General features: G+C 38.9%; 1 protein-coding gene across 2 annotated transcripts in view; it reads left to right on the forward strand.

The window, feature by feature from the left end:
- Positions 1 to 26,330, forward strand: part of COMMD1 (copper metabolism domain containing 1) — a 248,135-nt gene that overhangs the window by 140,466 nt on the left and 81,339 nt on the right. The window contains exon 3 of one of the 2 annotated variants that reach the window (XM_081832049.1): positions 17,479 to 17,523. The exons of the other annotated variant lie outside the window; for it this stretch is intronic. Coding sequence (XP_081688175.1) covers positions 17,479 to 17,508 — 30 coding nt within the window. The 3' untranslated portion in view covers positions 17,509 to 17,523. Of the gene's footprint in view, positions 1 to 17,478; positions 17,524 to 26,330 lie in introns of those variants that run through there. 2 annotated transcript variants of the gene reach the window in all.

Consider the following 26,330-nt stretch of genomic DNA (forward strand, 5'->3'; position numbering starts at 1 on the left):
GTGTGTGAGTGGGGAGTTAGTGGAGTGTCAGCTTGTCCTTTGTCCTCAGCTTGCCTTCTGCTCCCTTATCAGAAGGGGGATGCAGGGGCTTCAAAGATGTTGGTATTGTATTAATTCTTCAGCTAGGTGATAGGACACTGTGCTTTATTACTCAAGTCCTACAGATATGTTGTATATATTTCCAGAATACATGACTACATTTCATTAAGAAATACAAATAAAAGTTAATTAATTTTGTAAGAATACTAAAGACTTTTGGAATGTGAGAGTACCACTGTCAAAATCAGTCAGTCCAACTTCATTAAATAGTTTTGTCTAGAGCTGTAATATTTGGGATTTAGGAAAACTTGGCTTTGCTGTAACAGAGGGCAGATACTTATATTCTGGCTTTCCTTTTAATTTTTCTGGTGTTGACATCAAGTTTTTTTTTTGTTTGTTTGTTTTTGACATCAAGTTTTAACATGATATTAACTATGTGTTTTAGGAATCTGCAGAACAAGGGCAGATATAGTTGAGTTGGAGGTTTTCAGTAACACAGCTAAAATAATTTAACAATCTAATAGTGAATGATATATGAGAGGAGAGCCCTTATTGATTATGGCCAGGCAGTATGACTTGAGAAAATAATTAGAGCTCAGGTGGTGTTAGGAGTAGAAACTCAGACAGGAAGCCTACCATATGAAGGAGTAGGGGGCTAGTGGTAGTGGTGGGAAGGGCAAAGACTAAAGTTGAATGAAAATAAGTAATAATACATTATCACTGGGGCATGAAGGACAAACCCTTCTGGTTTTAATTCTTTCTGTGACAAGTTTTCAGTGGGGAATAAATGTTAGTTTTCCATTTTGCTTTAAAAAAGTGATAATTTCCAATTTGACTTTGTCTTCTCTTCATAACATTTGACATCTGCTTTACTAATGTCATCATTTATGGTTGAAATATAAGCTGTTTAGTTTAGAATATAAGTGAATGGTTGGTTCCTGATTAGTTCTGAGGTTAGAATTTTCTCCAGCACCAAGAATTAAGATCTATCAAAATATATTTGTAGTGTTAAATCTTATACCTAAAGAATATTCTCTTGCAATACACAATCTTCAGTTCTGATGCTAATAACCACCCAGAGTTAAATCAGACCTTATAGATTAAAAGCACAGTCCCCAACAGACTGCCCTCACTTCAGCTTCTGATTGCAAGTTTTGGGGTCCCAGAACACCCATACTTCTAACCAACTGGATATAAATATGGGGGGTTCCCGCAAGACCCCTCAGGTTCAATAAATAGCTGGAAGCTAGAACAACTCACAGAATTCAGGAAAGTGCTGTACTAATGATTATAGTTTAATTATACAGGATACAAATCAGGACCAGCCAAATGAAAAGACACATAAGGTGAAATCTATTAGGGTTCCACACACAGTGCTTTCATGCCCTCTGCCCTTAAAATCAAGGCACAGCAGCCTCCTGCATGAGCTCCTCACAGCTTCTGTGTCCAGAGGTGTTTTTTTTTTTTTTTTTAAGATATTATTTATCTGACAGAGAGAGACAGCGAGAGAGGGAACATAAGCAGGGGGAGTGGGAGAGGGAGAAGCAGGCTTCCTGCTGAGCCGAAGGCAGATGCTTAACGACTGAGTCACCCAGGCGCCGCTGTGTCCAAAGTTTTTATTGGGGTTGCATTATCTAGCCATATTGATTATATCATTGGCCACATGATTGAACTCAGTCTCTAGCTGTCCTGCCTTGCCCAGAAGTTGAGCTGATATTAAGTGGCTCAAAGCCAGCCCCAACCCTGTGGTCATATGGTTGGCTTTCTTGCTTGGCCTGTTCCCACCCCAGCCATCTCTGTAGCATACACTACCTAGAGGCCCACAGTGAGTGACCTCATTAGTACAAACTGTCATAGCACAGTCATGAGTAACAAGACATTCTTATCACTGGGGAAAATCCAAGGGTATAAATGTTCTGTCCAAGGAACCAGGTACAAAGACCAGTCACATTCTGTGTTAGGCAATACTCTGGATCCAGAAAGCTAAACAGTATTCAGGGATTTTGCTTTCTATGTCTGGCATTGTCCCTAGAGAGCAGTATCTAATTTGTCTTCTCTATTTTGTCTATTACCAGTTTCTCAGTACAGGTAAAACTAAGAACCAAGTGATGAAACCAAAAGCATTATCTTCCACTTCCACCAAGGCTTTGAAGCTTCTAGCAAGAGAACTATATTTGCAACTTATGCCTTCCCTCTGAGCCATTAAGGCATAGATTGCAAATTGGTGACTTGCAGGTTTTAGCAGATGTTTTATTTGGTGCACACTTTAAAAAATTATTTTTGAATTACATGCCAGTGTTTTGAGAAACTGGAAGTTCATATTAAAGTGAACTTTCTGACTTGTCTTAAACTCAAAAACATCACAGGGCCTGTGTTCCTATTTAGCAGTACTTGTCTGAAGTGGAATAGTGGCCATCCCATTTAAAAGGCCAGTTAGAAATCTCTACAGCTTATCACAGTTCTTACCCGCCGGCATTACACTAAACTTATCCCACAACTTGATCTTTAAAGAATCTGAGTTAAAAAGAAAATTTTTAAAAAGCCCATGTATAATGTATCAGCCTCTTGCTGGAGCCCTTTGTTTATGTCATCTCTGTTAATTCTGGATATAATCCTATGAGGTAAGCATTGTAACTCCCATTTTATAGTTGAACAAAATGAAACTGGCTAAAGAATTTCTGAAATAAATTTCCCAAGACTTCATAATACGTGGAAGAACTATAATTCATATCCCATTGTTCATTGGTTATAGTTCTGCTAACCTGGCCCCATACCTCTGGCTCTCAGCCATTCTTTTTTTTTTTTTTTTAAGATTTTATTTATTTATTTGAGAGAGAGAGAAAGAGAGAGAGAGCACAAGAGTGGGGAGGGTCAGAGGGAGAAGCAGACTCCCTGCCGAGCAGGGAGCCCAATGTGGGACTCGATCCCAGGACTCCAGGACCATGACCTGAGCCGAAGGCAGTCGCTTAACCAACTAAGCCACCCAGGCGCCCTCTCAGCCCATTCTTGAAAGCAGGTTCTAAGCCTTACTCTTCTTTATAGCCCCATACACACTAGCACAATGCCTACAAATGTAGTGGGTTTTCCATAGATAAGTATTGATTTCAATTGGATTTGTTTGAGCAGAATTGAAATATTTGGCAACTGATTGGATGTTAGCCATAAGGAAAAGGAAGATGTCAAAGAGGGCCAAGGGAATTTGAGTTTGGTGACTGGAAAGGTAATGATGCTCTTTGGAGAAATAGAAAACAGAGTAAAGAGCTAATTTAAGAGACAAAATGGCTAATGTATCTTGAATGATTTCTGTGTGTCAAGCACTGTGCTCATATATCTTTTACATGCATCACCTTATTTAGACATAATAAGCTTTTCCTAAAGGAACTATTCTTTTCTGCGTTTTACAGAGAAGAAAATAGGCTCAGAGATTTTAAGTAATTTATCCATTGTCTCATAGCTAATAAGTGGTGGAACTAGGATTTCAACCTAGGATTATGTGGCATGAGAGTTCATTTGGGAGGGACTTATTTATTAGGTTTAAAGCGCTAACAGGATGGCTTTATGGCAGTGTCTAGCATATAGCTGGAAATATAGGAACTGTGGTCCAGAGATATGTTGGGCCAGAAAATAATTCATCAGGAAGTAATCTGCAGAGAGTTGATTGTTCACAGTGATTGGTTTGTTCACATTTATCCAGGGAAGGAGTAAGGAAGTTAAAGGATCCAAAGCCAGAAAATTGAACATCTGTTTACTGATAAGGAGTGAAGATCCTTTTTACCTTTTGGAGAATAAAAATAATTTTTTATGTATTATTTGTTAAGAATAATTCTTACGAGGCACGGTCATTTTCACTAGCTAACAGTACATATTTAACTTGGTTTAAGATAGGGGAAGATATTTTCATTGTTACAATTTTGTAATAAAGTTACAAAATTAATTTTAAGTATACTTGTTAGAGTTAATATTATAAAAGACATAGTGCACTTTTAAATTGAAGTATATTTGACATATAACATGTAAATTTAAGGTGTACAACATATTGATTTGATTTATATGTTTATATATTTATATATTGATTTATATATTGTGCTTTCCATTACTCTATCCTTTAGGTCACTGATCTGTTTTTCTGCTTCCTCTGGTCTACTATTAATTTTATCTAGCGTTTTGTTTTTTTAAGTAGGCCTCAGGCTTCATCTAGTGTATTTTTAATTTCATTTATTGAGTTCTTCATCTCTGATTGGTTCCTTTTTATATCTTCTGTCCTTTTGTTGAGGGTCTCAGTAAGGTCCTCCACTCTTTTCTCCAGTCCAGTGAGTATCTTTATGATCATTACTTTAAATTCTCTATCCAGGAATATTACTTGTCTCTGTTTCCTTTAGTTCTCTTGCTGTGATTTTGTCCTTTTCTTTCGTTTGGGACATATTCCTTTGTCTCCTCAATTTGTCTACCTCTGTGTCTGTTTCTGTGTGTTAGGAATGTTAGCTATGTCTCCTGCTCTTGCAAGTAGTGGCCTTATAAAGAATAGGTCCTGTTATGCCCTGCAGTGCATTGTCCCCCATTCACCAAAACCTGTTGCTCTTGCTTCAGGGGTGTCTCCTATGTGTGTTGTGTGTGCCCTTCTGTCGTGGCTGAGCCACATTTGCCTTCAGTCCAGTCATCTGCAGTGGCTCTTTTTGCCAATTGTGGGCAAGGTTTGGTCCCTGTATTGTTAGTAGGCCAGTCTGGGGCTGCCTTGGGCTTGAGTTGAGTCAGACCAGGCAACTGCCGGAGCTGTGGTAGCACTGAACTACAGGGCACTTTCCCTGTATTGTCCCCTTAGAAGCTTTCATTGGTGGGCAGGGCCTGAAGTAAGACCAGGTGTCTGCCTACAGCCTACTGCTAGGGCTGTAGTTGGACTGGTGTGTGTGGTTATCTTCCCTTCTTCCCAGGGCAGGAGTCACTTTGGGGTGGTGCTGGTTCCTTTTGGGAACTTCCAGCCTTATGGCCCCACTTTGGATGGACTCCTGCAACAGGCATGTTGGAGAGCAGGAGTCCACAGGAGAACGTGGAGGGGTGGGGTGTGGCGTAGTGCCAGCAAGTTTCCTGCTGGTCTGCTGTGAGAGGGGACCTGCAGCAGCCTGGGAAAACTCCTGCTGAGTCCAGCTAGGTTGGAGGGTCAGATCTGCAGAAGCCTGAGGGGGTGAGGTGCACTGTTAGCAAGCTAGGTAGAGAGTGTTGGGTCTGCGTTGGTTCCCTCAGGTGTCCGTGTATCTAGGCTGAGGGGTGAGGGAGGGAAATGATGCCCCCCAGCTCCTTTGCCCTTGGATAGGTCTTCCAAATATCCCTGCTGCTCCAGCACACACTTTGAGATTAGTAAATAAATCTCCTTCCTGTATACCGCTTGCATTTTTCAAACCATCACTTCTGTGCTATATGTCAGTGGGGTTATTTGTTGTGCTGTCTCTTTAAGTGTGGGGACAGTTTCCTATTGCCCTCTGCCTCTCCCAGAGCAGAGTCCTCTGATTTATGAAGTTCCAGATGCTAAGCCCCACTGATTGTAGGAACTTGCAAAGGCAGGCCCCTCTGGTTTTCATAAGCAAATGTTACGGGGATTCATTTTCCCAGTGTGGGTCCCCTGTGCCTGGGATGACTGGCTCAGGGTGTGCTCTTCTCCCCTCTCTGCGTCCCTGGCATCCCTTCCCTTCCTGGACGGTCCTGGGTCTGTTTGGCTCCCTAGAACATCTCCAGTTTTTCTGTCCTCCTCAGTGTGGCCTCTTGTCCACATTTAGCTGTGGAGAGTCTGTTCTGCTTGTCTTCAGGTCGTTTTCTGAGTTATTTACACTGATGTGGGTGTTACCTAGGTATTTCCATTGGACAAGGTGAACCCAGGATCTTTCTACTCTGCCATCTTCCCTGGAAGTCCTGTATTTTAACTCTTAACAGTTACTGCTTAATTACTTTTCAAAAGGCTATAAGAATTCACACCTCTCCCAGCAGTATGTAAGATTGCTCCATTCCTACATCTTTACCATCCCTGAATGTTATCATTCTTTAATTTTTCTTATCCTGGAATTTAATAAATGATACCCCATTGTTGCTTTATTCTGCATTTCCTTGCTCAGTAGTGAGGTTGAGTCTGTTGTCCTAAATGTCTATTAAGCATTTGGATTTCCTCTTATTAACTGCCTATGTGCATTTTGTGCCTGGTTTTTCTTAAATTTTATTTTTAAGTAATCTTTACACCCACTGTAGGGCTTGAACTCATGACCTCGAGATCAAGAGTCTCATGCTCTTCTGACTGAGCCAGTCAGGTGCCCCGTGCCTGTTTTTTCTATTGGATTGCTTATGATTTCTTTATCAATATAGAGAAGCTTTTGTATTAGAAATTTTAAATCAGTTAAGTGGTATAATTTGCTGTTCTTTTTTATTTTGTTAATGTGATTTTGTTTTTTGGAAATATTTTAAATTTCTATGTATTCAGATATCTCCATCTTTTTTCTTTATGATTTTAGGTTTTCTGATTTTTGTTAGATCTCCTCTAAAAATTCTATTTTTGTTTTCACTTTTGTTTATCTTTTTCCATTAACATTAAATTTGTAACCCATTAGGAATTTGTATATAGTGTAAGTCAAGGGTCTAATTTCCCTTTTCTGGTAGTTTGAAAACTGTCATTTAAACATATATACTTATTGGACCTCAAAATTAACCTGTACCCATTAATTTTATATAATTTATCACTAGATCAGAGGTTAAAAATTGGATATACAACCCCTTCAAAAAAAGACCGAACTCTAAAAGTTTATATTAATTTGTGATTTGTGATGCTGAATGTTTTATTTCTCTGTGATGGAAGAACAGAACAAAAACTTTTTTTTTTCTTCCAGTTCTGTACTACTACTTGGACCAGGATCAAATAAATTTTCTCATATTTTATTGTTTTGTGTCCCTTCCATCTCTGTTCATCTAGAGCAGGGGTTGAAATTTTTTTTCTGTAAAGACCTGGATAATAAATATCTTAGGCTTTAGTGGGCCATTTTGTCTCTGTCACAACTACTCAGCTGTGCCATTATAGTGCAAATGCAGCTATAGACAACATGAAAAGGAACCAATCTGTCTTCCAATAAAACTTTAATAAAAAGAAAAGAAAAACCAGGGACAAGCCACATTTGGCCCATGGGCTGAAGTTTGCCAATTTTTGATCTAATGCATTACTACCACCTTTTCTTTCCTTTTCTTTTCTCTTCTCTTCTCTTCTCTTTTCTTTCTTTCTTTCCTCCTTTCCTCTCTTTTTTTTTTTTTCCTTTTCTTTCTCTCTTTTTTTTCTTTTGTCTTTTTTATCCCCCCTCCAAGAGTCTAAGCCAGTGATCTTGTAGAAGAACTGCTTACTTTCTGGATATCTTCTATTCTTTGTGTGTCATTTAACTTATCATTTTGTTCCTGTGTTCCCTGTAAAATGAAAATTAAGTCTAGAGATTTGATTTGTTTCAGATTAAACATTTTTTTTTTTTTCCAATTTGTATGTGAAGTTCTTAGCAGAAGTTTTGCTGAAGGGGAAGAAGGAAAAACTTTTTTAGGTTATAGAGTTTTGTGGATTGAGACCAAAATTATTAAGGGATCCAGCATCTGTGAAAGATTGGCCAGAACACTAGGAATAATAGAAAATATCCCTGGGTACTGGAGACAAAGAGGTTTTTAGTTTTCATGAAGCCATTCCTATCTATTGATCATTCATTAATGGACACATTACACTCAAAGTATTCAGTCTGATTGGCTAGTGAAATTAGGGCATTTAAAAACTTAATTAAATAGGGGCGCCTGGGTGGCTCAGTTGGTTAAGCGACTGCCTTCGGCTCAGGTCATGATCCTAGAGTCCCGGGATCGAGTCCCGCATCGGGCGGGTCCCTGCTCATCAGGGAGTCTCCTTCTCCCTCTGACCCTCCCCCTTTTCATGCTCTCTCTCTCTCATTCTCTCTCTCAAATAAATAAATAAAATCTATAAAAACTTAAATACCTCTTTATTCTCTCCTAAATGAAGCACAGTTTAGATTTTTTTTTTTTTTTTTTTGACACAGAGAGAGACAGCGAGAGAGGGAACACAAGCAGGGGGAGTGCGAGAGGGAGAAACAGGCCTCCCGCGGAGCAGGGAGCCCGATGCGGGGCTTGATCCCAGGACCCTGGGATCATGACCTCAGCCGAAGGCAGACGCTTAACGACTGAGCCACCCAGGTGCCCCCTAAATGAAGCACATTTTAAAACTTAGAATGGTTTCTGGATTGGTTTTGTTTTGTTTTTCTTTATAGGATCAGCTTTAAACACAACTTTTGTTGTCATAAGTCAGGAGAACAGATGGCTTAGGCAGTGACTTCCTAATTCATTATTAAAATGTTCAGTTTTATGACATCTCAAAAAGGTTCATTTGATCTTTTTTTTATTAGGTAAAATGTGCCACCATCAGTTTTTTTTCTAAATGGTTTTCTTTTCTTTAGATGGCAACCATTATTTCTATACACATCTTGTCTGAGTAGTATTCTTTTAAATGCTGTGCATAGGCTCTATAATAATTTTAACTGGTCTACACCTAAGTTAGACAAGTAAAGACTTCTATCTAAAGTTTTGTTTTGTTTTTGTTTTTTTAATTTTGTAGCCTCTTCCAATCACAGACTTTAGGTAAACCTGAGGTAGGAAAAATGACATCAGAATAATTCCACTAATCATTGATAATTAAGGCCTTTCTTCTCTGCTGTTCAGAGAGCTACAAGAACATTGTCTCATAATTCTCAAATGGCTCTCTAAAGTGGGCAGGGAAATACTATTACCCTAACTTGTAGATGTAGGTTGTGGTCTTTAAAAGGTTAAAGAGGTGTTTCACATAGAGTTGAAAGCAAAAGTAGGGAAGAATTTTAAAAACTGTTTCTTCATCTTTTCTAGACCACTCTAAGTCCACAGTTGCTCTTTTCAGAATTGTAAGGATTATTGTAATGTGTTTGAAATTTTTCTAGTCAAAAGATAAAAATATGAAATGAAAATTTCAGTCTGTTCTGGTTAGTGCATTTCATGCTCAACTAAACATTTCGACTGGGTGCTTACTGAATAGTTGATGATGATGTTCCCTCTTACCAAAGATACCTAAGACTTTACAGAGAACAGTGGACACATTGTCATTTATTGTGTATCACCTAAATGTTTTCAGTGTTAATAACATTTTGTTCTTAAATGTTCCCTAGTACTAGAGAATATGCCAAGCATCCAAAACCAATTTAGGGTGCAGGTTATTAATATTATTAACTTTTTAAAAAAGATTTTATGTATTTTATTTGAGAGAGAGAATGAGTGGGGAGGAGTGGCAGAGGGAGAGGGAGAAGCAGGCTCCCTGCCGAGGAGTAAGCCCGATGTGAGGCTTGATCCCAGGACCCTGCAATCATGACCTGAGCCGAAGGCAGACGCTTAACCAACTGAGCCACCCAGGTGCCCCAATATTATTAACTTTTGAATAGAGACGTTCTACATAGGAATGTGTTACTATTATTTCAGACATATTTCTTTCTCTTCTTTCCTGTTTGAGTCAATAACATCGCCATCATACTTTTAACCCAGGCTGAAAATATCCATGATCTTCATTACTTTTCTCTTCCTCACCTCCAGTCCATTTGGTTATGGGTCCTATATGTCTACAGTACTTTGCGTACCCATCTATCATTCATTCCTATGGCCACTGCCCTAGATCAGGTCCTCTTCTCCTGGTCTCTAATCTTTTGCTTTTCCAGTCTTTCATACTGCTTCCTGAAATACACATCTGACCATTTAACTCTTCTTGAATGGCTTTTATCACCTGAAGTCCTAACGCTTTATTATGAAATCTTATCTTGACTATATCCCATCCTGACACTCCTTCCATTAGTCTAGACTTTTGAACTTTATATAAACACTTTTTGTACTGTTTTTGTACATGTACTATTCCTCTACTCAGAAATATCCCTTCCCCTCTTTCTTTCTGTAAAAATCCTAGTTCAGATGCCATTTCCTTCATGAATCTCTTTAATTCTTCCAGTGAGGCTTAATATCCCTTTTGTATATACATTTATAATACCTGGGCTAAGCCTTTTCTGTTATATCAATGATATCTTATTCTGAATTGTAGTTCATTGTGTATATACATCTCTTCTATTTTACCATGACCTTATTACGGGTGGAAACTGTATATAGAACACAGTCACACCTTAATAACTTTGTATGTAGTAGTCTTTGCTTTCAACTTTTAATTGAATTCTGTAATCCATTTGAGCAGATCAATTGAGCATTTTCAAGAATTGATTCATCTTTATACTACCCCTAAAAAATTATTAGAAAAAATAATTTGTTTCATAGCTGGTAAAAGCTTAGGAAAAAGTTGCTGTCTTTGTACATGTTTCCTGAAGTCAATAGTGTAGATAGAAATGGAATCTTCTATTACCTATAAACATTCTAAAAAAGTAAAATTTTATAGTTACATGTGTTCTCCCTGTCTTCTTTTCTATGAAATTGTTGTAGGACATAAATAAAGACTGACAGAATTCAAAACATCACTTAGTTTTTTCCATTCTTACATCCTTCCCACCGGCCATTCCTTTATCATTTAGAATTGCCTACTATGTTCCAGGCACAATTCTAGATGCTAGAGATACAACTATAAAACAAACACAGTCTAGGTTTAGGAAACAGTCATGTAAAGAAAGCAAATATATACAATATAGTAGTAAATTAAGAGTTGTACAAAATGGTAATAGTGCTAGTGCTATTTCTATATGATTGTCAGAATCTGGGCTAATGGCTTGCTTTGAGTTTAAATTTATATTTAAATCCTTGCTTGTGTATCATTTCCCTTGCCTGTGCTAAATTTGGTTAGGGTTTGTATTTTGGGCTCTAAATTACATGGTGATGTATAAATATTAAATCTAAATAGAATTTATTAAACTTAAATATAATTTTTTGAAATAAATATGTGATTCATGCTAAATAATATCTGAGCTCCTAGAAAAATCATATGAACATCAAATTCTTAAATTTTTTTATTAAAGATTAGTTATTTATTTATTTGAGAGAGTGCAGAGAGAGGGAGAAGCAGACGCCCTGCTGAGCAGAGAGCCAGATGTGGGGCTCTATCCCAGGACCCTGAGATCATGACCTGAGCCTTCGGTTGCTTAACTGACTGAGCCACCCAGGTGCCCCAAGAATATCAGTTTTTTTTTAAATTTTTTTTAAAAGATTTTATTTATTTATTTGAGAGAGAGAGAATGAGAAGAGAGCAAGCACATGAGAGGGGGGAGGGTCAGAGGGAGAAGCAGACTCCCTGCCGAGCAGGGAGCCCAATGCGGGACTCGATCCAGGGACTCCAGGATCATGACCTGACCGAAGGCAGTCGCTTAACCAACTGAGCCACCCAGGCGCCCCTAATTTTGATTTTTTTCAGCATTAAAGGATAATTTTTAAAAGACTGATGAAAAGGGGTTCCTGAATGGTGCCGTCAGCTAGGCGTCTGACTCCTGGTTTCGGCTCAGGTCGTGATCTCCAGGTCACGGGATCAAGTCCGGCATCTGGCTCTGAGGTCAGCACGGAGTCTGCTTGGGGTTTCTTTCTATGCCCTCAGCCTCCCCCTCCTCAAATTAGTAAATAAATCTTAAAAAAAAAAAAAAGACTGATGAAAAACTTTAGAAGGTAAATAGTCATTTTTCACTGTGTGACAGTAAATACATATGGTAGTTTGCTTGAATGTAGGTGCACACATATACATACATACACACACATCATAATCAGATGAACAGTTTGTTTGCATTGGGTACCAGTTAATTTTATGTATTTGCTAATCTTTTTTTTTTTTTTTTTAGTAGTTTGTATTTTTTTTCCAGTTCTATTGAGAAGTAATGTGTTTGCTAATCTTAAAACAGCCATCACATCTATTTGGCTGTAAAAGTTCTCTATGCTCTACCTAGCATAGCTTATTTTTTGCTGTAGCAAAGTATGTCTATCATTGCCCGGCCTACCCTGCCAATTGACCTAAGATAAGCTACTTTCCCAACAGTCCTTGCTGTATGAGTAGTAAATCATTGCCAGCTTCTCAATCTTACCCACTGGCCCAGCTAATTAGATCAGAGGGAACGATGAACAAGGGTAGCCTACCATTCACAGGCTAAACAGGTATTTGTGACCTGATTTGGTTTGACAGGCTCTGCTCAGGCAGAGATAATAGTTTTGGGGTGAAATAGATTCTCCTTAGGATTTTCAGCTTATTGATGTAGGGAAGCTGCTTAATGGTGTTAAGCACTGTAACTGAGAGGTCACATAGAGCTTGCATTAGGGTAGTATTTATTGGCCGTGTGTATACTGCAAGAGTTTTCTGAGAAGGAGAAGAGAAGAGAACTGATGGACAGAGGCAGACACTGTGTGTGGAATATCCACATGCATGTGAATGAGAGTTTGTGCGTATGTAAGAGAAAGGCACATACGTGACAGAGTAACAACAGTTATTGATGGTTTCCTAGGCTCTGAGAAGCCCAGTGTCCTCTTCACCCTCCTACAGGCCTGCCATGCTCATTCCCAACTCTGTGTATTTGCTTAAGTTAGTCTCCCTACTTTTTGTCTTTCTCCCCACTTCAGGCCATCCTGAATATTGCCACCAGGTTAGTGTTCCTTAAAATCTGCTCTGATATATTTATCTGGCCAAAAATCATTAATGTTTCCCACATTACCTTCATAATAAAGTTTAAGTTCCTTATCAATATGTATATGGCCTTTCTCAACTGTGCCTTATAGGATATTTTGTCTGAAAGAACAAAGTACATTTAATACATTTGGTATTTTAAAGATTTATTTATTTATTTATTTTAGAGAAGGGGGAGCAGAGGGAGAGAATCTCAGGCAGACTCCCTGCTGAGCGCAGTGCCAGATGGAGGACTCAATCCCATGACTCTGAGATCAGGACCTGAACTGAAATCAAGAGTCAGAGGCTTAACTGAGTAAGCCACCCAGGTGCCCCAATACATTTGGTATTTTAGTATCCAAGCTCTTGGTGAGAGTCAGTAGCTCTGTTCTCCTGACCATTTGTCTTCAGGAATTTTATTGAGAGTATCAATTGGACTAAAAGCCCCAGAATCATTTGTTGCAGAAGAAAACAGGAATGGCTCTGAGGTTGAAATAAGAGCTACTGGAGGCATGTCTCTACATTTTGAATGTAGATAGTAGTGCGTTCTGGGGCTTGTGCCAGGTAGAAGACTTTTATGAGACCAGACTTGTCAATCCAGCTTCTTGCCCACTGATAGGCAGTCTGATGAAAGCTCTCTCTGATGATTAACCTGATAGGGTGCCAAACTGTCCAGTAACCTTTTCTTTGAGTTTTAAATTCTAAATGTTTTTATTGATCAGAAAGAAATAGTCCTTTAGATACAATTTAATTTTTTTTTTTTTTTGAAAGCTTTGACCACCACAATGTCAAGGGAGTTGATTTATAGTGTGGTTGGTTAAATTGGCATTCATTTGGGAATTTTTCAGAACTCCCAAGTTTCATGGGTCAACATCCAGCCTCATCCTCTATTTTGAAAAAGATGGGAAGAACAGCAACATATAACTCTTGGCAAGATAGGAAATGAAGTGATCCTCCTCCTCGTAATGGCTCCTCATTATCTATAGACTTTCTCTTTTAAAGATTATCCATAAAAATCTTTGCTCTCTCCTCTAAAATTCAGTGTCTTTTACAGTTTTTTCCCATCTGTGTCCTATTCCTTCTCTAAAGGAATTCTTCAGCCAAACTAGCCTATACATTCTCCTTTCTCCTCCCAACATGCCAGGCATATTTCTGCCTCAGTGTTTTTGCACATAATGTTTGCCTAGCCTGAAATACCTCTTTCCTATCTCTAGTTTGCAAGGTCCAATTTAATATTTATTTCCTCAAATCAGGATAATGGTAAATTATATATTAGTACTAATAAGTACTTTTTAAGTAAATGATCTACCTCTTCACTGGCAGAAGAAATCTGCACTATGAATTTATAGTAAGCTCTAGGTGACTGGGCATTTTGCAAATAAAATTTCAGGGGTAACACACGAAACTGTAGTTTTTGGAATCTTGAAATAACAGAGATCCATCAACACTAGGCCCACTTATCTACAAACAACAGGCTGGAGCTGAGAAATGGTTATCCCCTTTTTTTTTTTAAAAGATTTTTTTGGGGGGCGCCTGTGTCGCTCAGTCGTTAAGCATCTGCCTTTAAGCTGGTGGCTACAGAGATAACCAAGGAAAATGAATGACTAGTTTTCCAAGAAAAAAAGAGATTATCAAGGTCCTTGATGGCCTGTGTTTTAACAGCTAAGAGAAGTAGCTTCATATTTACTTCCTATCTTGTAATTAATAATAATCAGCGAGAATAACTCATAAAGTAAGGGTATTTAATCATGGGTTAGGATGCCAGGAAATGAAATACCTTTAATTTTTGTTATCTTGGCTCAGATAAGGGAGTAATCACTAAGAAGGGCTGTCTGAGCCCTGATGTCACTTTTTAGGATCCATTTCCTCCACAGGGTGAGCACTTTGGAATAATAGAATGGGAACAAAGATTTCAAAGCAGCTAATATATAGGAGCAGGAATTCATATTGGTCTCAAATGTAGTTATTCCTGTCTCTTTTCTCATCTGAGTCTTCCTATAAACATTTTGATTAGGCAGTAATAGTTGGTAATTGTCCAATGTTTTAAGTATTTTCAAGTTCTGGGGCACCTGGGTGGCTCAGTCGTTAAGTGTCTGCCTTCGGCTCAGGTCATGATCCCAGGGTCCTAGGATCGAGCCCCGCATCGGGCTCTGTGCTCAGCGGGAAGCCTGCTTCTCCCTCTCCACCACTTGTGGTCCCTCTCTCACTGTGTGTCTCTCTGTCAAATAAATAAATAAAATCTTTAAAAATAAATAAATATTTTGAAGTTCTTTTTTTATAGTGTCTCATTTAAATTCTAAAAAGCCCTACAAAGTGGGATAGAATAGATGAAGGAAGTCAGACTCTAGGAGTTTAAGTGAATTACCCAAGTTCATGTGATTATTATTTGATAGAATTGGAGGTAGATCCCACATCTTCAGACTTCTTGCCTTGTGTTTATAATTTTATACTGTCTTGGTCTTCATTATCTTCCTATGAAAAATCTCATCCTGCTTTTTTGTATGTGCTACCAAATGACAGAGGCAATGACGCTAAGCCCATAGCAAGGAGACAATAATGTAAGAATTGAATTTTGAAACTGGGTCAACCTCTATCCATAATTTATTCAGTCTTCTTCTTTAACTCTTTGAATAAACTACCTGTAAGGTGACTAAAGTTTCATTATGCCAAAAGTTTTGTTTTACATCATTACTGCAGATCAGGAATACTGATCTTTATGACCTACTGAAATTGACTTTTAAATTGTTTTAATATTGTCTTTTTTGTGTTTAGAATGTGAGCTTCTTAAGGGTAAAAACTCTTGGCTTGTTTGCCACTGAACCCGCAGTATTTAGAATTATATATCTGGCCAGTATAATACACTTAAATTAAGTATTTGATACCTAATTTGCTGGTTTAGTGTTTTATGATCCTCCATTGAGGACCTGCTGTCCCAAATCAAATGTTGGTTGCTTTCTGACATTCACTTTCTCTGCTAGGTCCAATAGGGGTGGTCAGTCCTGTGAAGGAGTGTGAACATTGACCTAGAGCTGCTTGGAGTTGAAGCAATTACGTTTATGTGGTAAAAGTCTCTGAGTCAGGTGGCAAATAGGTTTAATCTTTGTATACCTTTTTCTCTCAGTGCTGCTTGTACTTTAGCCCTTTGTAGTCATCAATACTTTCAAGTCCCTTTAGTTCAGAGGTGTTGTGTATCGAGGTCAGTCTATACCATGAAGTGGGAGAAGTTGGGAAGTGTTGCTTTTTAGGTTGTAGTCAGAGTTTAAGATTCTAGACTTCCTAAGACGTTTTCTATGATGAGAGTTCTGTGTTAATGTAGTTGAGGGAAATGCACAGACATGTTTGAACCAGTGCATCTGCAAGTCTGCTATATCCAAGAACAGAAAGCACACAAAAGTCCAGATTCTAAAAGGTTAAGAAGGGCTTACTGTTTAGTCCCAAGACTTTGCTAGTTTCTTCATGGTTGAACCTGGCCTTTTCTGATTCCTAGTATTTGAATCCATAGGGTGGTCTTGTTGAATAAAGACCTCTATTAAGAAGAGAAGAGAGGGCAAATAGCATGCCTGATCCTTGCAGGGAGAAAAAGACTTTTGAAAGAGCACAAAGCTCTCAGGATGTTAAGTAATACTGTAAAAACATGCAGGAATTGATTTACTGTTTGGGGCTTGTCATAGCCTGAAGCAGTTGGTGCTGTTCCCCAATATAAGAACTTTTTTGTTTCTCTAGGACATTGTCAGGCCCCAGGAGTCTTTCACATGACTGTTTGTCCCTATTAAGAGCCAAGTGCCTGTTTTGAAGAAAACAGAGCTGGTAGTTCAAGTGTTTAGCAGAACTCCTTATTATTAAGTGCCAGGTGACAGGATGTGTGTAACAGGATAGAAAGAGAAACTAGTATTTATTGAGAGTCTCTTTCACACTAGACATGTTGGTGGGTGCTTGCATATGTGCTATCTTATTTAGTCTTTATAACAGTCCTATGAGATAGGTATTATTTTTCCATTTTCTAGATTTGGAAACCAAGACTTCAGAAAACTTGAATGACTTTCCCAAGGTCACACAGCTAATAACTGAACTAGATCTAAATCCAAATTGTCTCTCAAACCAGTAATTTTTCCCCCATAATACTTCTTTGGGTTCCATGGGTAATAATAGAGCTCACTTCCTGATTTTCCTATACAGGGAGAGGGAAACAGTATAAAATGGCAGAATTTACATGCATTTACATATTCCTTTCTAACCCTAACCTTCAAAATGTTTTAAATATCGTGAACTTTTAAACATAATACTGAGATCTCACAAGTGATACAGTGGAGGAAATGAGAGGTGTTTTTCTCCCCAAATGAAAGATGATTGCAAAAGGATATGTGATTTCTTTGAAATTTCCAGTAGAGTCATTATGTCCTAAGGAAAAGAGGCTACTAGTGACTTTCAGGGTATATAGCATCTTCACTGTCATATGTTTAGATTTAAGCTGTAGCTGAGAATTCCTATTTTTCAGCAGTTTTATTTTTAATCTAAGTATTTCTTGGAGGCTGACTCAGACTTATGACAGAATAATTAGAAGTTCTTAATGCTCACATTATAGAATTTTTACTTTTCATTAATGAAGATAAAATAAAGGCTTTGCATTAGAATTTTTCTCTTTTTCAGAGTATAGATGTAAACTCTTACTCAGCACACTGATGAGAGTATAATTTTCTATTTGCTTTACTGGAGGCCGCTTCTCACAGTTTGAAATGTGGGACACGGGAATTTTCTTGTTTGTTTCACTTTATTTTCTTTACCCTCAGGGATCATTTGACTTTCATTTGAAGTTCTAATTGATGGAAGGGGGAAAAACAGAAAAATGATGGAACACTGAAGTTCATAACAGAAAAACACGAATTAAATTAGATTCCAAATCTCAAAAGTGAGTTTGTATTTCTGTACTTAGAAGAATTGGTGCAGTTGTTATAATCCTCTTTTTTTTTTTTTTTTTAAAGATTTTATTTATTTGACAGAGAGAGACCCACAGCGAGAGAGGGAACACAAGCGGGGGAGTGGAGAGGGAGAAGCAGGCTTCCCGCAGAGCAGAGAGCCCGATGTGGGGCTCGATCCCAGGACCCTGAGATCATGACCTGAGCTGAAGGTAGATGCTTAAGGACTGAGCCACCCAGGTGCCCTTGTTATAATCCTTTTTTGTTTTATTTTGTTTTAACCTCTGGCATTGAGTAGTGATTTAGCATAAATAGAATAATTTTATTGGTGCTTTCTTAGAGAGAGTGTGGAGGGTGAGATTATCGTACTTAAACAGTAGATTGGGAATTTTGTGCATACCAGCTCCCTTGCCCTCTCGCATGGACAGGGGATTTGTGGAAATGAAGTATGAATGGCATCTTAACTGTGGACTTCCTGATTTTTTCAGTGTTATTGTTGAATATTAAAATAAACCCTCAATTTGACTTTAAGAAAATTACTTGATTTGGGTATTCCCCTCTTCTTTCTTAGGATTGACAGTGATGGATTGACAGGAAGGACAGAGTTTGCACCTGAGCTCCTGAGTCAGCTCTGACTCCTCGCTCAGAGACAGAGCGAGAAAGGCAGAGGGAGAAGCAGGCTCCCCGCTGAGCAGGGAGCCCGACGCGGGACTCGATCCCAGGACCCTGGGATCCTGACCTGAGCCGAAGGCAGTTGCTTAAGCATCTGAGCCACCCAGGTGCCCCTGACTTGGTTTTTAGTCACAGTGCTCATTATCAATACCCTCAACTGGTTCATGTTCTTGGCAGCTCTAGCCGGGAGTCTTCATGTTCAGTGCCTTTGTCATACTCTTCCACACCACTTCACTGGCCTGTGTCATGGTGGGAGCTCAGCAGGAAGGAACATGCTCTGTGTGGCACTTCGGACAGTCTTCCCCCAGCCGGTGCTTGCGTACTGCTTGGGCTAGTACAGGCAGCAGCAGGGTATCTGGAGGCAGCCTTTAGGAGCATCCAGACAGCCGAGATGCTGCCACCAGTTTCAGGCTGGCACTGAAGTGCCTTGGCCAGACCAGATTGCCAAAGGCAGCGTGTGCATCAGAGTACAGTACTTCTTCTCTTTGGGAAAGTAAATAGAGATGCTGCTTAGTCGATTTTATTTCATTGTTGCTGAGTATAAGATAATGTGGTAAAATCGAGAGAGGTGTAAGATAGTTTTACACCCACCCCAAAACTGTGTTAAGTTGCTTTAGGTGCATTATCTCATTACATCTTCACAACAATCTTACCAGTTAAATCTGTTAAAATCACTGTTTTACAGGGTAGAAAGCTTAAACCTAGCCAGCCACGCAGCTAGAAAGTGGTATTTTGATTTACATTTGAATTTAAGTTTGTGTGACTTCAAAGGCCGTGTCCACTAATTGTTGGCGGTAGGTTCTTAGTAAATAGATAGGCATTCCCTCACACATAGAATCTCATCATGAGGAAACATCAGACAAACCCAAATTGACATTCTGTAAAATAACTAGCTTGTACTCTTCAAAAATGTCAGGATCAAGAAACACAAGAAAGGCTGACTGAGAAACTCTTCCAGATTAAAGGAGACTAAAGATGCATGACATCTAAATGCAGTCAGTGTGTGATTATGAATTTGATTTGGGAACAGGAAAAAAACTTGATAAAGGGCACTATTGAGGCATCTGCTAAAACTTGAATATAGACTGGGTTAGATAGTAGCATTTATCATTATCATGTAACCATGGTTATGTAAGAAAATGCCCTTGTCTTTTCTTTAGATTTTATTTTATTTATTTATTTATTTTGGAGAGAGCCGGCATGAGCTGGGGGAGGGGCAGAGACGGAGGGCGAGAGAGAAGCTCAAGCGACTCCACACTGAGCACAAAGCCCCATTCGGGGCTTGATCTCATAACCCTGAGATCATGACCTGAGCCGAAACCAAGAGTCAGACGCTCAACTGACTGAGCTACCCAGGTGCCCTGAAAATGCCCTTGTCTTTAGGAAATATGCACTAAAGTTTTAGGAATAAAAGGGCATGACATCCCCTACTTACTCTCAAGTAGTTGTGAGAGAGACAGAGAATCATAAAGTGAACGTGGCGAAATGTAAGTGGTTGAACAAATGGCGAATCTGGGGAAAGAGTATAAGAGAGTCATATTTTTGCCAAATTTTTTGTATACTTGAAATGCCTTGTGATACAGGAAACAAAGACAAAAGAAAAAATTAAATTTCCTTACTGCCTACAGCCCATTGACAAGTCCTTGAAACAGGTAGAGTGACCTTCCTCTGGGAACTCAGCTGCCTCGATGTTGACACTTTGCTAGAGGCAAAAAGCAATCTTAGCTTAACATTATCCCAACCTCCAGGATCCTGTAAGTCTTCTTTAACATATACAAATTCCTTTGGAAACTTCCTTTATCTCTGCCCCCCAAGATACATGTTAGCAATCATCCTTCAAGCATATGGTCCACTGATACACATCTGAAAGTTCTCATGACTGAGGATTTCTAGACAGTAATAAATGACCTTTTTCCTAACAATAGCTAGCCCCCTCAAGGTCCTGGAAACTTTGCCTCCAAAATTCCTTTGGGACTTATGCTATCCCTAACTCCCTCCCAACTTGAAAGCATATAATCAGTCATCTATCAGAACCCCAGTATAGCTCTTTCTGCCTTGCAAGTCCTGTCCCCATGCTTTAATAAAACCACCTTTTTGCAGTGAAGACATCTCAAGAATTCTTTCTTGACTGTTGGCTCCAAACCCCAACATTTCTACATCACCTTACATTTTACAAATGTGACTAAAGTGCTTCAGAAACCAGGAATCCCAGTGAAGGCATCACAGCCAGCAATTAGGTACCATATTCTTCTATTCATGCTTTCTCTCTTGGCAAAGAACTTGCCAAACCAAGTTGAGGAAATAAACATGGACTGTTATTTCATAGAGGAAATATATGTCATACTGTCAAAATGTTTTTCTTATACTTCCATTGGGGACATACCTCACTTTTCTTCAAAACAGTTATTTGCTTTTAACTAATATTTTTGTTCCATTTCTTTTGACCTCCTTTTGACAGTTCATATTTCTGGTTTGTTTAGACATAATCTTGGATAGAGTGGCAAATATATTCTTCTAATGAAAGGATAGACTGTGAAGTAGAGTAAGCATTATTTACTTTTACTAATCATTTATGTTTGTTTATTTTTATTTATAATAGTGTATATGCTGCCTACACCATCTTTCTGTTTTAGGTGATTATCATCAAGCCTTGATTATGTATGAGTGAACTATGCTATTTTGGGCATTATCAAGGGCTGTCTTTCCCTTCACACCACCCAGTCCTATTTACTCTTGGCTTGGCCAGAGAATAGCTATAGGCCAAATATGAAGGATGTTAAAAGTTTGAATTTGTAATTTAATATACTTATATATTTTTCAATACTTTTTCACTCTCTTTTTTTTAATGTGAGATATAATTGACATATTTCAGGCATACAACATAAAATGATCATATTTATCTTTTTGCATTCCATAAGTACCTAGATATGTTGATGTGATTTTTTTTTCAAGATGAATAATATGGTGTTCTTGGGTTAGCAGGCAGAACTGAGAATTCCTTCTGATTATAGATGGAAAGAACCCAGGTTTAAGCAGGTATTTTGTTTCTACTAACTGTGATTTGGGAGAAGTCTTAAGAAGTTCCACACAGGGGCATCTGAGAGGCTTAGTCGATTAAGCAACTGACTTGATCTCAACTTGATCTCAGGGTCCTGAGTTCAAGCCCTGCATTGGGCTCCATGCTGGGCATGGAGCCTACTTAAAAAAAAAAAAAAAAAAATTCCACGTATTAGGCAGTTGACTAAGGTAAACATTGCTTCTACCTTTCCTGGTAATGGGGACAAGTAGCTGTATATAAAACTGAATGCCCTTGCCCCCCCCCCCACCTCCCCCTCACAGAGAGAGGGAATAAAAGGCCATCTTGCCTCAGAATAAGAACTTAGTCTCTTTATGTTTCTCTGCCCGGATCTCATGCACATATTAATTCAACTATGCTGCCATCCCATTATACTTAACAAAATGCTAGAAATCTTCCATGGCAGTTAGGATGTACTCATTGTCTATCCAGATGTTTTTACAGGCCACTTTAGATTGACTTTGGGTTATCATACTGTCAACACTCAGGTTTCCTTTGAGTCTTTGCTAAAAATAACTGAATCATAGAATAACTTTCGCAGGAGGGTACTTAGTGACTATTAATGATGGTGTTTATCTTATATACGAATGTGAGTCAGGATTGCAAAATGGTTAAGTGCTCAGACTCTGAAGCCAGACAGACCTGGGTTTAAAACTGGCTCTGCCACTTACTACTTGTGTGGCCTTAATAAACAAGTTGCTCATCTTTCCTTACTTTCCTCATCTGTAAAATGGGATAAAATTATCCTCACCAATGTGAAATGATGCATGTAAAGCACTTAGCATGTAATGCGTGACATTTTGTATACATTCAATAAATGTTAACCATTGATAGTTATCATAGCTATTAATATTATCATTAGTATAATTTCTGTATCCCCCTGAATTTGCTAATGTTTTCAGATTTGTTGCACTTCTCCTGCAATTTCTCCTACTCCTGTCTTCCAGACTAATTTCTTTTCAATTATGGCATTTCACTTTTTAGGCATTTCATTTTTCCCCAGAGTCCAGAGGTGATCCTCTCAATCTCCTCAAACTTTTCTATTTCCTCTACTGCTTCCAGAGTCAGCTGAATAAATGATGACCAAGTAAGAAACCATTTCTTTGCCAGTTAGGACCTGACTACCTGTTCTGTTTTTTGCAAAGGACTGAACTCTGATCTCTAGTTTCTAGAACTCTGGGGCAATTTTAAGAAAATGAGGCCTTTCTTTCTTTTCCTCCACAAACTGGACCAGAAGTATATCAAAGCCCATAAAATCCATGCATCATCTGAAGAAGTCTTCTTGTTGGATGTAGCTGAAAAGATCTGGATCAGATGGATAAGATCTGTCACTTCCATAGTTCTTCCAAGTACTTTAACTCTGGCTTGGTTTCTTCCTAGTTAATAGGACTGTTCTAAGGATCAGATGAGGTCATTCATGGAAAAGGGCTTTCTTTTTTTAAAGATTTTATTTATTTATTCATGAGAGATAGAGAGAGAGAGAGAGAGGCAGAGGGAGAAGCAGGCTCCCAAGGAGCAGAGAGCCCGATGCGGGACTCGATCCCAGGACCCCGGGATCATGACCCGAGCCGAAGGCAGACGCCTAACCATCTGAGCCACCCAGGCGCCCTGGAAAAGGGCTTTCTAAACTGTAAAGCACTGTGTTAGTGTGAGGGATGATTGTTGTATATGAACAAAGGCCCCAGCAACTTAAGTGATATCAGAATCCAATCCTAGGTAATAAAGATGCAATCTCCTCTTTTCCTGCCACTTAAGAAGTTTGCACTAAATTATTTGAGCTAAAAAGGCTAGTAACTAATTTCATGCAGTGACTACACATCCTTTCTTCTTCTCTCATCTCCATATTCTCTCACAGAATGGTGTGCCAGATTCTGAGTCAGTCTTCAGGCCTGGACTTTGGGTCACAGCATGGCAGGCAAAGTCTTCATAGGATCTGGGAATGAGGATTAGCAAAGATTTCTTTTGTACCATTTTCCAGTCCCCTTCCTGGCAGCTTTTATCCTGTCAGCCCCCACAGATTAAATGACCTTTCAAAATTGAGTTCAGTGAGGATGAAGCCAGATGAGGTTTCTGCCAAACTGGGCTGGCAGACCTGAGATAGCATGTGTGCATGTGTGTGTGTGTGTTTCTGGAATATTAGAAATTTTTCTCTGTACAATAAGAACAGCAAGCCTAGAATTATGTGTGAGATCATCATCATTATCATCAACCACAAACACATAATGCTTGATAAACACGACCCTCTAAGCTTTTGTGATTATTATGGACTGAATTGTGTCCCCTGCCAATTCATATTAAAGTCCCAACCCCCAATGCCTTAGAATGTAACTGTATTTGGAGTTTGTTGGAAACCCAACAAAATTAATCGCCCTTCCCCACAACCTTGACCCCCCCAAAATTTTATTCAAAACTTTCTCCCCAAATCAGCATTTTCTGAATTTGAAAGGCCTCCTACCCTTAGTCATTTCGTCCTTTGCCCTCTTTACATAGTTTTATTTGCTTTCTCAAGAGAAGAGTGAGGGAAGTGCTTACTTTTTAACTATGCCTATTTCTGCTTAATTGTGCTGTCATGAATGACTTAAAAGAAACCACATTGAGACAGTTGGGACATAGATAGATGGTGCTGTTGGCAGAGCAAGTTAATGATACCTCTAGTTGGAGAAAATCTGCAGTCCCAGAATGGATTTTATTAGTTTCACTTCTGTCTTCCTCCCCTGCCAAAGAGTTTGTCATTCATTGCTGTACTCTGGTCTTTTTAATGGATGTATTAAGGTATTTCCCCCATCTTAATCTGTAGATTATCAAGAGCCCCTTAGAAAGCAAGTGCCATTGCATACTTTGTTTTTGCCTGCCTAATGGTATTACCTAAACAAGCAACTCTGGTTGAGTTTTGTTTTTAATCTTCTCTATTCCTTTCATGTAAATTAATTTGTTTGTCAAAGTTGTTTGCAGATGAGTTTTCTCTGGAATGTATCTCATTAGGAATGATGAGGGAGCCCCAGTTTGAACTTCAGACTAATATTAGCAATACTTTCTTTCTCATGTGTTAAGAGTTTTGTCAATTTGTTTTCTCTAAGATTTAAGTGAAATTTCTTTCTCCTTCAGGATGATTTGCATTTTCACTTGTTTACCAGTTGTTCCTCTGGTTCTCTGTCCATTGTCACATGGGAACTAGTTCTACTTAGCCAAAAGCCAGTATGATTTCTTGCAAATCAAACCAGAGCACCTAAAAATAGTTTTTTTATCCAAATATTTTTTCACCGAAAGTTTTTCAAAATACAGAAAATCTTAACAGCTAAAAATTAAGTCCTGCTGAAAATAAAAAAGTTATAAAATGAACTGGAGCACAGTGTTTTGAAAAAGGTAGAAATCAGCCAATGATCTCATTGTATTGAGCTTTTAGTGTTTATATAACTCAGCTTCATTTTATTTTCTTTTGTTGTGTGTTTTTATTTATTTATTTTTTTTTAAAGATTTTATTTATTTATTTGAGAGAGAGCACATGAGAGGGGGGAGGGTCAGAGGGAGAAGCAGACTCCCTGCTGAGCAGGGAGCCCGATGCGGGACTCGATCCCGGGACTCCAGGATCATGACCTGAGCCGAAGGCAGTCGCTTAACCAACTGAGCCACCCAGGCGCCCTGTTGTGTGTTTTTAAAACAGTCTTTGTAGGGGCGCCTGGGTGGCTCAGTCGTTAAGTGTCTGCCTTCTGCTCAAGTCATTATCCCAGGGTCCTGGGATCGAGCCCCACTTCGGGCTCTCTGCTCAGCAGGAAGCCTGCATCTCCCTCTCCCACTTCTCCTGCTTATGTTCCCTCTCTGTCAAATAAATAAATAAAATCTTAAAATAAAATAAAATAGTCTTTGTAAATGCTGAAGTCCTGGTGCTTATGTAAATCAGTGCAAAAACCTGTATCTCTAATTAGTTCCCATTCTACTCTGTTAAATGTACAGTAGTCAGCCTTGAAAGTGTCTGAATTCCGAGTCAAATGTGGGTATTATCAAGCAGTGGATTGAATCAAAGAGCTGGGAATTCTGGCCTTCACATAACTGGGGCTAGTCTCCAGGTTTCTTGTTTTTTTCTAGTGGGTAAAATGGAGATCAATGGTACTTCTACCTTTCATTATATCTACTGACCTGTAATGGGGAGCAGAATATGTCAGGCTACTTTGAAATCTCTAAAGGAAAAAGAATAGTGATAGTCCTGGTTTAGCAGTACATAATTCAGCCAAGGAAAGAACCACTCATTCTTGCAAGGTCAGACTATTTTCTCCCTTTCAGAAACAAGTCAGGGTTGCCTGGGCCAAAATACATGTTCCTTTTGACCACACATTGGCAGGACAGGCATGTCTAGTTTTCTCCTAAATCATAGCTCTAGATTTTTTCCAGCTGAGAACTCTTAAGCCAAAACAATTGCACAGTCCTGTTCTTGACATTTTCTGTCTTTTTAGAAATTCAGATAACTTTGAATGGATAGTGTTCTTGGAATCTCATTGCCTTGTTGGTTCGCAGGTCCTGAGCCTGCAGATAAAAATGAAAGCACAGCAGCAGAAGGATGTGTATGTGATTCTGTGTGTGTAAATTCAACTTCGGTTCATTGAGGATTATCTTACTAATGCCCCATTTATAAAGTTCCCTAGGTTTTTCTGGTGCCTAGCAACCTTGGTGATCAGGTGATTAGAAAGGCATAGAGAGGGGCGCCTGGGTGGCTCAGTCGGTTAAGCAGCTGCCTTTGGCTCAGGTCATGATCCCAGGGTCCTGGGATCAAGCCCCGCATTGGGCTCCCTGCTCTGCGGGAAGCCTGCTTCTCCCTCTCCCACTCTCCCTGCTTGTGTTCCCTCTCTCGCTGTGTCTCTCTCTGTCAAATAAATAAATAAAATCTTAAAAAAAAAAAAAAGGCATAGAGAATATGGGTCAGGGATCTGAGTAGTTTAAGATACCACACCTATGGATCTGTGTATCTGATATGGGTTACAGGGTA

The sequence above is a fragment of the Leptonychotes weddellii genome, chromosome 10, assembly GCF_054177405.1.
Source record: "Leptonychotes weddellii isolate Sample4059 chromosome 10, ASM5417740v2, whole genome shotgun sequence".
Classification (NCBI taxonomy): domain Eukaryota; kingdom Metazoa; phylum Chordata; class Mammalia; order Carnivora; family Phocidae; genus Leptonychotes; species Leptonychotes weddellii.